Source organism: Malus sylvestris, chromosome 2 (assembly GCF_916048215.2).
Source record: "Malus sylvestris chromosome 2, drMalSylv7.2, whole genome shotgun sequence".
Lineage (NCBI taxonomy): Eukaryota > Viridiplantae > Streptophyta > Magnoliopsida > Rosales > Rosaceae > Malus > Malus sylvestris.
The window spans coordinates 19344893-19358138 of NC_062261.1; the positions used below are offsets into that span (position 1 = coordinate 19344893).

At 39.0% G+C, this 13246-nt stretch overlaps 1 protein-coding gene across 1 annotated transcript; it reads right to left on the bottom strand.

Moving 5' to 3' along the window:
• Window positions 1-8710: 8710 nt before the first annotated feature.
• LOC126613687 (uncharacterized) lies at window positions 8711-11117 on the bottom strand. The gene has a single exon (XM_050281267.1). It carries the CDS (start codon window positions 10957-10959, stop codon window positions 9043-9045), a length of 1917 nt encoding a protein of 638 aa, XP_050137224.1. The 5' UTR covers window positions 10960-11117; the 3' UTR covers window positions 8711-9042.
• Between the last annotated feature and the right edge of the window lie 2129 nt (window positions 11118-13246).

Genomic DNA, 13246 nt, shown 5'->3' on the forward strand with positions numbered 1-13246 from the left:
AAACAAGAAACTAAAGGGGGGGGGTTTTGATTTGGATGAAGTTGAAACAAACAAACAAATATGAAAAATTAGACAGACTGTAAAATAAATTTGAGAAATAAGATGATGGATGGGATAGCTAGAGGCTTTTTCTCCACACATGACATGTATGCAAATAACTTGATTTCCAGTTACTACTTCATTGAATTATGAATGACAATGCTCCAAATTAACCGTGACATCACTAGTTAAATCGCAGATTTTCCTTGTTTTATTGGATTGGATGACATCATTCGACAACCCAAAACATTCTTTAAAAGTTCCCTACATGACATCATAATAGAGATACAATCAAAGATCATTACGTTTAATGAAAATCATAAGCATTGACAAAGCACTTGCAACTATGACATCATGTCACTTATGCTAGGAATTGAACTTAACGCGATCGTTTATAAGCAACCTTCACTACATGTGAATATAAGTTTGTAACGATTATGTGAAACTTCCTTATATTCTAGCAACGGATGTATGCATGCCAATTAAGTGTCGACCCTTAATTAACAAATACAAATAAGTTATCAATCAAATAGTTAAGCTAATTGCATTCACGATTCAAGAGTTCATAACTGGAATTTATCAAATTATATTGTACACATAATCATGGCTTTGAAATCACCCCTAGCCAAGAGGGGTTTAGCCACTCATATTTACAACAAAACGAAAGGAAATGAATTTAAACATTAGAAACAAAAGAAAGAAAACACCTAAACGCTCCAACGATCCAAGTTGGACAGCAAGCACGTCCAAGCACTTTCCTTCCCTTGCTTTGCTACGGCACAAGGTGTTGGTGAGTGTTTGAAGATTTATTTGTATGGAGGAATGGATGTAAAGATGAATGGATGTGTTTTGATGAAGGTTGTATTGAAATGGGGATGAATGATCAAGCAAAAACTAAGCTATATGGCTGCCACACACACTTCCTTTTATAGAGGAAGTGCACGGCAATGGAGGGAAATTGGTGGTGTTTGAAATGATTCAAGGGTGAAAATGAAGTAATGATGCAAAGCATGGGGGGTAAAATGGAGTAGTGTTGCAGCAATGAGTGCATTGAGTGGTGTTTGAAATAATTCAAAGGTGAAAGTGAAGTGATGATGCAAAGCATGGGGGGTAAAATGGAGTGGTGTTGCAGTTAGGGAACATGAATGATTGTGCACATGGTAGAGAAAGGAAAGGGGGTAGATGAAGGAAATTTTGTGAAAAAACATGTTCATTTAAGCAACATCTATAGCATGCAATTAACAATTAAAAGGCGGAATCATGCTTGTATGCACTTAAAACAAAACATTAACCATGAAATTCAAAGCCTAGTAGATTTGGTGAACCAAGACTCAACTCAAAACAACTTTTGTTAGTTGAGAAATTATACCTTTGTAGATTCCTCTTTGCATAAGCAAAGGCTAATCACCCAAAGAGAGGGCCTTCATTCCTTGCATCTTAGATCTATGGATTTGGATGGATGAAATGGTTCTCCAAGTTCCCAAAATTGAGAACCTCTAAGTCTCTTCACCAAGGTTAGATTGGAGAAGAAATGAGTGACCTTGGAGTAGTAGGATTGCTAGCTAAACCCTCCAAGGAGGCCGGCCACTTTAGAGAGAAAGGAGAGCTTATGTTCTCATCCTTTCCCCAAAAGAAAACCCTTAATGAATTTTGGCTATAAAGTCATATTTATACCTTAATTCATTGGAGTGGCAAACTTGTAAATAAGTCCAAAACTCACTCCATCTCTAAATGGCCGGCCTTAGGGTATTATTGGGCTAATTGGGCCTTTGTGAATCATTATTCATTAAGTTGTCATACAACTTAAGTCAATGGGCTTGACGTTCGAAGCCCATTGGGCCTTGAGGCCCAAAACTATCTCGAGGTCTTTAACGAACTTATTCGTTTGATTAATTAACATATTAATTAATTCTTGCCATAAATAATTAAACCATTTAATTATTCTTACTCATCTCCATTGTTTCTTCAATCTCCACCTTACACGGTGTACGATCCATTAGGTTCTTTTTAGCGAGGCAGTGGGCGATTAAAACCATTTCAAATCGATTGTGAATTGAAACTTACTTTCAATTCTCCCTTTAGTGATTATACACGTTTAGGGCTTCCACAAACCATGAGTGGCACCTAGCAGTATATCATGGTTACCCAAGCTAATCAGAAGAGGTGGAGAACCTATTCAGTTTAGGATTACAAATGCAATACGGTATTTCTCTAATACAATACTCTTGACCACATTGTTTGGTTTGATAGTTTATTCATGTCTACTATCCAATGCGATTCGTGTGCTTATATGATTACCTTGAATGTGATTTGGAACGACTTCCTAAATCTCATTCATACTCTGGCCAAAGATTCTTCATCATATCATAGAGTATTCTCCCCCAAACGGTTTGAAGGTTAGAGATCCCTTGTTGCGCATTCACTTGCCTCCATGACTAAGTGGCTTAACCCCAACTATGTCGTGGACACCCGCGAATGGAGTGACTTTGACATAATCAAAGATCAAGAACCTAACCACAAGACAACTATGATGCCTCAGGTCAAATGACTACTTTGCATTATCCCAACCATGAGTTCTCATGTGACATGAGTATGAGAACTCTTCGTTGATCGTGTTCAGTGGACTCATTCGCTATTGAGCACCTACGTACTTGTCTTGATGTCACACACACCAATGACTCAAGACTAGTCACTCTCACTGAGAGAAGACACAGCACCTACTGATCTTAACGGACTGTCAATGCCCAATTGGCAATTCTATGATCAGGAACGTTTAGGATGTGTCTACGAAAGAATGGTCTCATGAATCTAACTTCTTTAGATCGCATTCTCCCAATCACATATTCCTTGGACTTATCGTTTAAGCGTATAACATTTATATGAGACGGCTCAAACAATAATCTTTGTCTTTGATATTAAACTAGATTAGTTTAACATGTGAAATGTCCGTAAAGTATCATCATATGATTGGTTTTAGGGCACATTTCCAACAGTGGAATGGTGCAGAAATGAGTCAAAGGTGCAGCAAGACTCATGATGCAAGGCATGGGATTCCAAATGTGGTGGATGATGCATCAATGAGTGCATGTAGTGGAGGTAAAAGCTGTATGAAATCTGATGGGTGAAGGGGACAAGAAATGTGCAGCAATTGAGTGCAATGATTCAATGTTTTAATGCATGAAATCAGAAATAATGAAGGAGACAAGGGTGGTGCATGGCATGATGGAAAGGTGAATGGTGGAGTGACACCCTTTTGTGGCTGAGCTCTTTGTCCTTTTTACATTAATTCTTCTTTCTCTTTAACACATTCCTAGCTTCTTTGTGTTAGTGCTCTAGCCCGTGGCCAAGGCACATTCCTTCACGTGATGTTCACCTCCCGCACATTACACTCACCTTGGATCCAAGGTAGGTGAACAGTCCTGTTGTACAGACCACTATAGGTGGTTCCAACTCGTAGGTGACCCGTGATTATTCGCACAATCTTCACGTCATCGTAGCACTTGAGCATATTTATTTACACTCAGTCCTGTTGTACAAACCACTTTAGGTGGTTCCGACTCGTGTGCAGGTATACTTATTAAGCTATGGATAAGTCGTACAGGTCACTAGAGGTGACTCCGACTTATAAGCTAGCATATATGATGAAATATGTGATGAGCTAGCATATATGATGAGATATATGATGAGCTAGCATATATGATGACATATGTGATAAGCTAGCATATATGATGAGATATGTGATGAGATATGGATGAGTCGTACAGGTCACATGAGGTGACTCCGGCTAGCATGTTGATGAGCTATTAATTCAGCCGCACCGGCCACTATAGGTGGATCTGGCTAATATGCCATTTCATATTGATTTATTTCACCTAAGTACTTATTCTTATTGAGATATTTGACACGGTATAACTGTGAGACTATTATTTTGGTTATGGTATTGATTTATAGTTACGCTTGTTATTTTTCAGGAATTTATACAGGTATTACAGTGAGGGCCTAGGGTTGAGGGCCTACTACTCTTGGTAGTTGGAATTGGTTTGAAAAGTTTTGTTTCACTTACTCACCTTTTCTATTTTTGTACCCCTTCAGGTTCTAACAGCAAAGTTCCATATCGACGAGGATTCGTGGTACTTTTCGGTACATATGTTTTCTTGTGATGGTATGATCTTTGTCTCACCTTACTGCACTATACCTATGCTTTGTATCACGCGTGAAATGGGTCCAGATCCGCTCATCGCGCACTCGTGTACTTAAGGACTTTTAGGTTTTAATTTATTCACATTTTATACATTATCACACTTTATGGCTTCGTCACCTTCCAGATGTCGGCCATCATAGCTCGATTCGGAGTCCTAGTGGACATCTCGGGTCGGGGTGTGTCATTGCACGTCTTCTCCCTTTTAAATAGTCCCCACCATCTTATTTTTACTTTTTTGCTTCTATCTTAAATATCACCGTTATGTTTATTTTATGGGTTTTTATTACCCTATTTTAAGATCACTCCACATATATCTTTATTATATACATAAAAGGTTAAAACTCTCACTTTTTGAAAAATGACATTAATTAATGTTCAAATTAATTAGTTTATATAATATATAATAAATTATTCAAATCCGCCTCATCCGCCTAGGTGCGTATACGAAAATTACTATCCTCTTCACTCTAGTATTTTCCCTAGCTGTAAGATGTTGTTTCTATAATTCAACCATTCATTCATTTATTGAATGTAATAAGTAACATTGTAACAATAGAAAAATGATTGGAATTTGGTGTACTGGGTAGGGACTTCTCTTTTAGTTTGAATTGATTGAAAAATTAGATTATGTAAACTTAATAAATGTATTTGCATCTAAAAATGCGAGACAGGTAATATTTGAGTAATGTTTGTACATCTTTTTTTTTATATTAATTTTTAATGATATTTAATGTAGAAATAGACTTTTCTTGTATTTAGTAAATATTTTTTACACATGTCAATGTACAAAGGGTCGGGAGTCAGAAAACTCTAGAGCCCCACTTCTAAGGCTCGTCTATGACCCTTAAATTCTCAGGGTCGGCCCTATATATACCTGCCACATGTAAGGAGCCATTCTAGTTTCCTACTCTGTATGCAAATTACAGTGTAATGCACGTGCAAAACTTATTAAAATTAAAAAAAAAAAATTACGTACATTGTCAAACTATAATTTACGTGCAAGTAGAAGTAACCTGTATACTTGAAAAGCCATGTATTTTTCTTTCTAGAAAGAAGCTTTACACTCTGGAAGTCTGACAAGAATTTACTGGCATTGTGCAACATATTTAAGTTCAATAGGAAATTGGTTCCTGTGATAATCCCAACTAAATTGAATACTTACCTTTCTTAACACTGTAAGACCATCTCTAAAGGAGATTTTAAACACAAAATTGAAATCTAAAGGCTTATATGGCACATTGATCTTTTTATAAATTTGGTTCTCCACCCGATATGTTAAATTTAAACTATTATTGCATTATTTACTTTGAGAATTGTTATTAGCAAATCTCATTCTACACTCCTTATAAGTGTATTCTTCTTTCCAATTATAGAAAGTTTAAAATGTCAAATGAGATTATTGGAATACTAATAACAGTTCCCTTTACTTTTTATAATTGTAATTAGTAATTTTAAAACAAAAGATAATAACAAAAATTATAAAAAGCATTAATTATCCCCTAAAAATAGATTTGAATCTGCTGTCAAATTTGACAACAACTCCATTTGGTGCCATTCCATGTCATGCCACATAGGAATTGGTATTTCGGTTGGAAAACAATAGTGTTGTTTTTTCTAACTATTATTGCTTGTATGGACCTTTTGACATCTCCTTGGAGCATCTCCAAAGGAGATGTCAAATTCAAAACATCAAATTTCAATTTGATGGTTGACCTGATAATCTGAAATATTATCAATATTTTCCTTTCACCAAATATGCCAAAATTTATTGCTTCATTTATATTTTTTTTAAACAAAAATAATAGGGTAAATCTCTGTTTACGGTGTTTCGTGGTTTTCAACATTTAGTACATCAAGTTTTTTTCGTCCCAGAGTCATACCTAAAGTGTAAATTTTGGGACAGTCTCATACATCCGTTAGTCAACTGTTAAGTCTGCCGTTAACTGATGATGTGGCGCCTATGTGGACAATGATTGGGCGCCACATGTCATTAAGGTGTCCAAGTGGATTTGAAAATTAAAAAAAAAACAATTTAAAATTTAAAATTTTTAAAATTAAAAAACCAAACCTAAACCTAAACCTAAAAAACCAATATGGGTTCATCTCTCTGTTTCTTCTTCCCCACCCAATCCAACAACCAACCCCTCTTTTCTGTTATCCCTCTCTACTCCGCCCTTGCTACTTACCTAACGATCCCTTCCCTCCCTTCTCTCCTCGCTCAGCTCCAAGTATCTCTCCCACCACACCTTAATCAGCACTGCCATCGTCCCCTCGCTCCAGCAAATCATTGAAACTCCTCCACAATCTACTCACAGACGAACAAAAAGACAGTAGCTTTCCCACGTTTCCTCAGCAACCAAACAGAGATAAAGGAGAAAAAATAAAACCAACAATAAAAATGGAAAACTTTCCCACATTTTCTCAGCAACCAAACAGAGAAAGACGAAAAAAGAATCAAAACCCATGTGAGAAAATCCAAAAATTAAGCCAAAGGAAAGAACTTTAGCCATACCCATAACTCCACTAACGACACTGTGGACGGCGCAGTTGTTCCAGATGTTTTGGCCGTGCATCTCCTCCACCGTAGGTGGTAGTATGGACTCAATCAGTGGCTTCTCGACCTCTCTCAAGGCCCTAGGTTCGTTCTCTGGATTCGAGGCCATTACCGTAAAGCTTGAATGGGCAGCGAAATCAGCAACAACCCATAAATAGTTAGTTGTTTTGGGAGTAGGAAATGGTGAAATTTTTGGATTGGTTAAAAAGGGTGGCATTTTGGGTTCGCAACGACGTTTTTAGAGAAGTTTGAAATATATTCCAAAGAAATTATAAACTTGGAATTGGTGACGCAGGGGGAGTTCTGGATGAATTACTAGAATTTGGTTGGTGAGTTTTGTTGTAAATGTCAAAAATATATTTGGGTTGGTGTTGATTTGTTGAATGAAACAAAAATGGGGGTCGAAGATTGAGAACACTGATGATATCTCTCTCTGCAAGGTCTTTCTCTCACTCAGCCCATACCGTTGTCTGTAAACCCATACTCCGGAAGCGGGCAGGATCCTTGCGGTGGTGGGTGTACCACTTGAAAACAGAACCCGCACACCCAGACCCCCGGCCACTATCCCTACCCCTCTCCCTCAAATCTCGACGCCCCCCATGCTTTTCTCTAAGTGTACCCCCTCTCCCACTCATGAAATCAAGGATCTGCAACAAATGGCGCTGAGATCCCCACTCTTCCCTTTCCCCCTCTTTCTGTCGCTCCCTCTCTCTCTTCCTCTCCCTCAGCATGGCCTCCCAATTGTGAAACCCTCAGCAAGGGATCCCCTCTACTCCTCCCTTTCCCTCTTTCGTGATGTCTCCCTCTCTCTCTATCCATATGCGAAACCCAGAAACCCACGATCTGGGTTTTGCCTTTTTTTTTTTTTTTTTTTAACTTTTCTTTAAATAATTTTTTTTTAATTTTTAATTTCCACGTGGACCCCTTAATGACACATGTCGTCCAGTCATTGTCCATATAGGCACCACGTCATCAGTTAATGGTAGACTTAACAGTTTGACTAACGGATGTATGAGACTATTCCAAAATTTACACTTTAGGTATGATTCTGGGACGAAAAAAACTTGATGTACTAAATGTTGAAAACTACGAAACATGAAAGTAGTAAACAGAGATTTACCCAAAATAATAAAAGTAATCAAATAATATTGAAATATGCGAGTATTTATGCTAAGGCAAGTGGAATGCCCTTGAAAATAGCAAATCCTTATTTGACGCTTGTGTCAATTTTTGATATCTCCATGTCCACATCATCTCGATTGAAGTAAATGACATATCATTTGTTACTGTTATATGCATATATAACATTTTTGACATCTCTTTGACCTCTCTTATTTAATTAAACTATTGTCTGAAATTTTCACTAGAAACAAGACATTCAAGGGTCCTTCTAGAAGAATGAGGATCCTCTTTGGATTCTCTTTGTGAGGATCCTGAGGATCCTCAAATCATGCCCGTTTATCGTACATTATGCGACCAGAAATCATTTTAAATACTTTTATTTTAAATTAAATATAAATAGTACCTGACAAAAATTAACCGAGACAAAGAGGATCCGGGGAGGATCCTCCTGACTTCCAGAATACCATTGCTGACCAAATAGATACCAAATTTACTCATATTTTAGTCCACTCCACCAAAGAAGAAACACAAGAGCTTTTATTTTCCTCTTCAATCAGAAACTGAAGGCATAATCCATGGGCCACTTGGCAGACAGCAGTTATATGATGCAAGCCAAGGCAGTGATGATCAAGAACCATCTAGCACTAACAAGTAATTGAACATATTCAAACCATTAAACAAAATATATGAAAAATTCTAGAACAGAAGCATGTAAGGTGACTGGATGTGGAGCTTTCAGATTCGGAGGACTATAAACACCACAAAGAGAGAGAGAGAGAGAGAGAGAGGCACACTGCGGAGAATGAAAATTTCTATAACAACAGAAGTCGAAAACGATTACATTGAGCATACAGAACTTCAACAAAAATTATTGATGTCCTACCTGATACGCACTATAAAACCAATCTGAAAATTATGAATACCCAGAACATGGTTAACAAATAGTTATGTGCAGAGAAGCCCAATCGGCTATACTTTACAGAACAACACAAAGGAAAGGAACCTACTATTCTGTCTGAGGCTCCAGTCTTCTGTATACATAAATGTACAAGTCACCTCCAGCTCGAGAAAGGGACAATATACACCCATAATTATGTTAGAAAGGCTTAACCAGCTCTTCAAGGGACTAAACAATCTCCTCATTCCTGAACGTATTATCCCCACAATCGGCAGCTGGATCCAACCCACAAGGAGAATCAAACCATTTCGAATTCGCTTGATAGAAGCTATCGACCTGTATACCAACAAGACCAACATCTGCCCCTATACCCTCATCATGTCTTAAGGACTTGGTTAGTTTCGTATCCTCGCAATCAAGCATGCTCTTCTCATCAAATTCACTGCACTTCAACCACTTTTCAGGCTTACAAGGGTCACCGATCAGATCTTTCGGACTCCTACAGTCTTCCCTCAGCTGCTCCCAAGGGACACCATCCCCAAGAGTTCGCCCAAAACTGTCTTCATCATCCTCAATCAGATCAGTGTCCTTGCCATCTCCATATAAACGTTCGTGATGGTGATCACTCCAATGGGCCAAATCATTATCCCCAACCAAAATATCACCTGCAAGTGTCTTATCCTGTAGCAAATCCATTGGCTTTGAACTCTCCTCTCCTACTTGTCTAACTTTATTGACAAGATCAAACAAATCTCGAGACACTGAACCCAAAAGCTCTTGCGGCATTTTCACAATTTTCTCTTCTAAAAGCCCAACTTCAGCTCTCAATTCCTGCACCTGTTGCATGACTAACAACTGCATGTCCCCCTCATCCTTCCCGAACAATCCAAATCCATCATTGTCCAATTCCTCACTGACCCCATACACAGTATCCTGATCCATAAAAATCCCACCTTTGTGCCCCACAACCCGATGCATAATCCTCGCATTCCCGTCCAATGGACCTGGCTCATGCCCTGAATGCACAGCATACAGCTTAAACACTGCCACCCCCTCTTCCTGATACACAAAAGTCTTGTCCTTCTCATTGTAATTTGTAATTGGAACAATGGCCCTAATCCGAAACCCACAGCCGCACCTCTTCGAAGCATATGGTTCCCTCTTCAAAATCTTGGACTTCTTAGCAGCGGGCTCCCCGGCCCTATGACAAGCATAGTCCTTAACCTCCGCCATAAAGGGCTTATACCTGATATACTTCTGCCTTATACAAAGAACCACCTTATGCTTAGCAGCCAACTGCTGAAGCCTAGTGGGCACCTCTTTAGCAGGCACATCAAAAGACTCGGTATACTCAAACCGCCGGCGTTTGCCCCTCCCTGAGAGCCCCGAATTATCCGTGGAGCAAATGGTGCATGCAGCAACACAAACCCTAATGTAACTCTCAGGAATTCCATAAAACTTAGCACCTACAGTCCAAACCTGCTTAATCCTATCAATGGTTTCCTTCAACCCTAAGTGTTTCAAATCGGCATCGCTATGGAAACTCATAACAATGTCTTGCCACTGATTAATGTGAGAAACGAATTGCTGGTTATTGTTCTTGAAGCACAAGAATTCGTTACCGTTTTGGTCGACGTGGGCGGCGAGCTTGTCCTGGATGCGCTTCCAGGCGGTGACGTAGGCGGTGTCCTCGTTGCGGTCCTTCCAGACGGCGCGCCAGGACTTGAGGACGGGGCGGGGCGTGGCGGCGCGGATCTCGACGGGGGTGGCGAGGCGGGCGTCGAGGATGCACCTGATCATGAGGGAATGGGAATCCGGGTTGAAGGTGTAGAACTGGGAGGAGATGTGGGGCTCCGGGGAGATGTAGATGGGCTGGGATTTGGGGTCGGATTTGGGGTTAGGGTTTGGGACGTCGTCGTTTTCGTCGGAGGAGTGGGAGGGAGAGGAGGAGGGGGAGCGGAAGAGGTCGATTTCCGGGGGGAGTGGGAAGACGACGTCGTCTGCAGGGAGTGAAATGGAGGGCGGGGATTCCATGATCTGGTGGGGAGGTGGGCCCAGATCATGGTGGCTGAGGTGGTGTTGGTGTTGGTGTTGGTGGTGGTGGAAGTGATGGTGGAAGAGATCTTCCGTTTTGTGAGGATTCATAGAAATCGAATTCAAAACCTTGTTTTCAAAAACTCTCTAGCTCTAGTAATCCTCTCTTGCGCTATTGTTTTTGCTTCTTCCTGTTTTCTGATGTTTTTTCAGTTTTTTGCGCTTCTTGCTACTGCCTTTACTCTCTCTCTCTCTCTCTCTCTCTCTCTCTCTCCCCCCCCCCTCCTTTTTCCATTGTTTTTTTTCTTTTTAATTTTTTTTTTTTTGGATTTGTCTTGTTTGTGCTTTTTTTTTTCTTTTTCTTTTTGGTCATTTTTCTTGTTTGTGCTCATCATTTGTTTTTTTCTCTTTCAATATTTTGAGTTTTTTATTTATTCATTTTTGTTCCAGTTAATAGGGAAGGAAAAGGAAGATCCTTTTTTCGGAAATATTAAGGATTTCGTGATCATGATCATTCATAATACATTGTGCGGTCAGTTTTCGTTAGATGTTATTTATATTTAATTTTCAAGTTTAAATTCTAAAATAATTTATGACCACACGTTATACGATAAACGATCACGATCACAGAATCCTTAAGATCCCTATGAAAAGGATTCGGCGAGGATCCTTTTCCAATGGGGAAAATGTTGTTTAATATTAGACTTTGTAGGGGTTTCTGCAATTGTTGATTTGATCCCTACTCATTTATGTGTTTTGATTCTAGTTTGATCCTACTTGATCATTGATATGTAGTCTTTTGACTGTTAAATCATTCCCAAATGGTCATTTGATTCCTAAATCATCCCTATTTCACGAATGTACAGTCTGATTGAGGCATGTTGTTGTTTTAATTTGGAGATCGGCTAACGTGGTGAAAGAGGGAACATACAGAATGATGATGATGGCGTTGGGGGTCTGATTGATATGATTTGCATGGAATGTGAAAATGGAAAATGTTTTGAATTTCCAATAAAAAGTCTTGGCTCCTTAAGGTTAAGGAGGAGTTCCTTATCAAGATATTTTGTGACTGATTTAAAGAACATGGTTCTTCATATTATAAATCATTATGTAAATATCATTTTTTTCAAAAATCAATTTAAAACAAAGTCATTAGTCAATCAACTGTAGCAAATAGATAGACAGTTGCTAATTTTTTTACCGGATTCATCCATGTTTTTATATAGTTCGATGATGAAACAATTTCATATTTTATTGATTTTTTGCATAGATTATCTTTACAAGGTGATTAATAATATGAATTGTTTCGATCATGAGCCTGAATTTCCGTTAATCGATCATAAAGTACCCTAAAGATGAACTCATCCTCAATCTTAAAGACCCAAGTTAATTTCCTTTCCAATGGATTTCCTTTTTTATATTTTAAAACACTATCTGATTTACAATTGCAGGTTTGGTAGTATATATCCTTGCAATAACATCCCCTTGCTAACACTGGGCCCATTTAGGCCCACCCAAGGGCATAAGCCTAAGGAAAGGCCAGAAAAACCAAGGCCCAAGGAGTTCGTAGAGGACCCATCTGAGTGCTCGGGTCGACCGAGACGAAAGAAGAACTACTCAACCGAGAAGAACATATTGGCATGCTGACAACTTTATGGTACAAGTCTCCAAGAATAGAATTACTCAAGTGCTACTTAGACTATTCAACAACGTGCAAGCAACAACAAAGACATATGATGGGACATAAGGCAAGTCGAGGCAGTGCTCGACAAGGAGAGACAGAGTAACTGAGGTCTAAGTTGGACGCTCGGACCACCTGGGCCTTAAAAGACTTGCCATCCGACTATTAGAACGTCATTTCGTCGACAAAGGCATGTCCGAGTAGGTGAAAAGCTCAGTAGGCTAGTACAAGTGGTTGGCATATTTAATGTCCATTTAAGAAGCCTCAAGGTGATGAGGCTGAAGGAAATTTTGTGAAAAACATGTTCATTTGAGCAACATCTCTAGCATGCAATTAACAAATTTAAAGGCGGAATCATGCTTGTATGCACTCAAAAACAAAACATTACCCATGAAATTCAAAGCCTAGTAGATTGGTGAACCTTGACTCAACTTAAAACAACATTTGTTAGTTGAGAAATTATACCTTTGTAGATTCCTCTTTGCATAAGCAAAGGCTAATCACCCAAAGAGAGGGCCTTTATTCCTTGCATCTTAGATCTATGGATTTGGATGAATGAAATGGTTCTCCAAGTTCCCAAAATTGAGAACCTCTAAGTCTCTTCACCAAGGTTAGATTGGAGAAGAAATGAGTGACCTTGGAGTAGTAGGATTGCTAGCTAAACCCTCCAAGGAGGCCGGCCACTTTAGAGAGAAAGAAGAGCTTATGTTCTCATCC

What these genes read in the sequence shown, in the direction of transcription:
- LOC126613687 (XM_050281267.1), bottom strand. Translation starts at nt 10,959, where the DNA reads ATGAATCCTCACAAAACGGAAGATCTCTTCCACCATCACTTCCACCAC.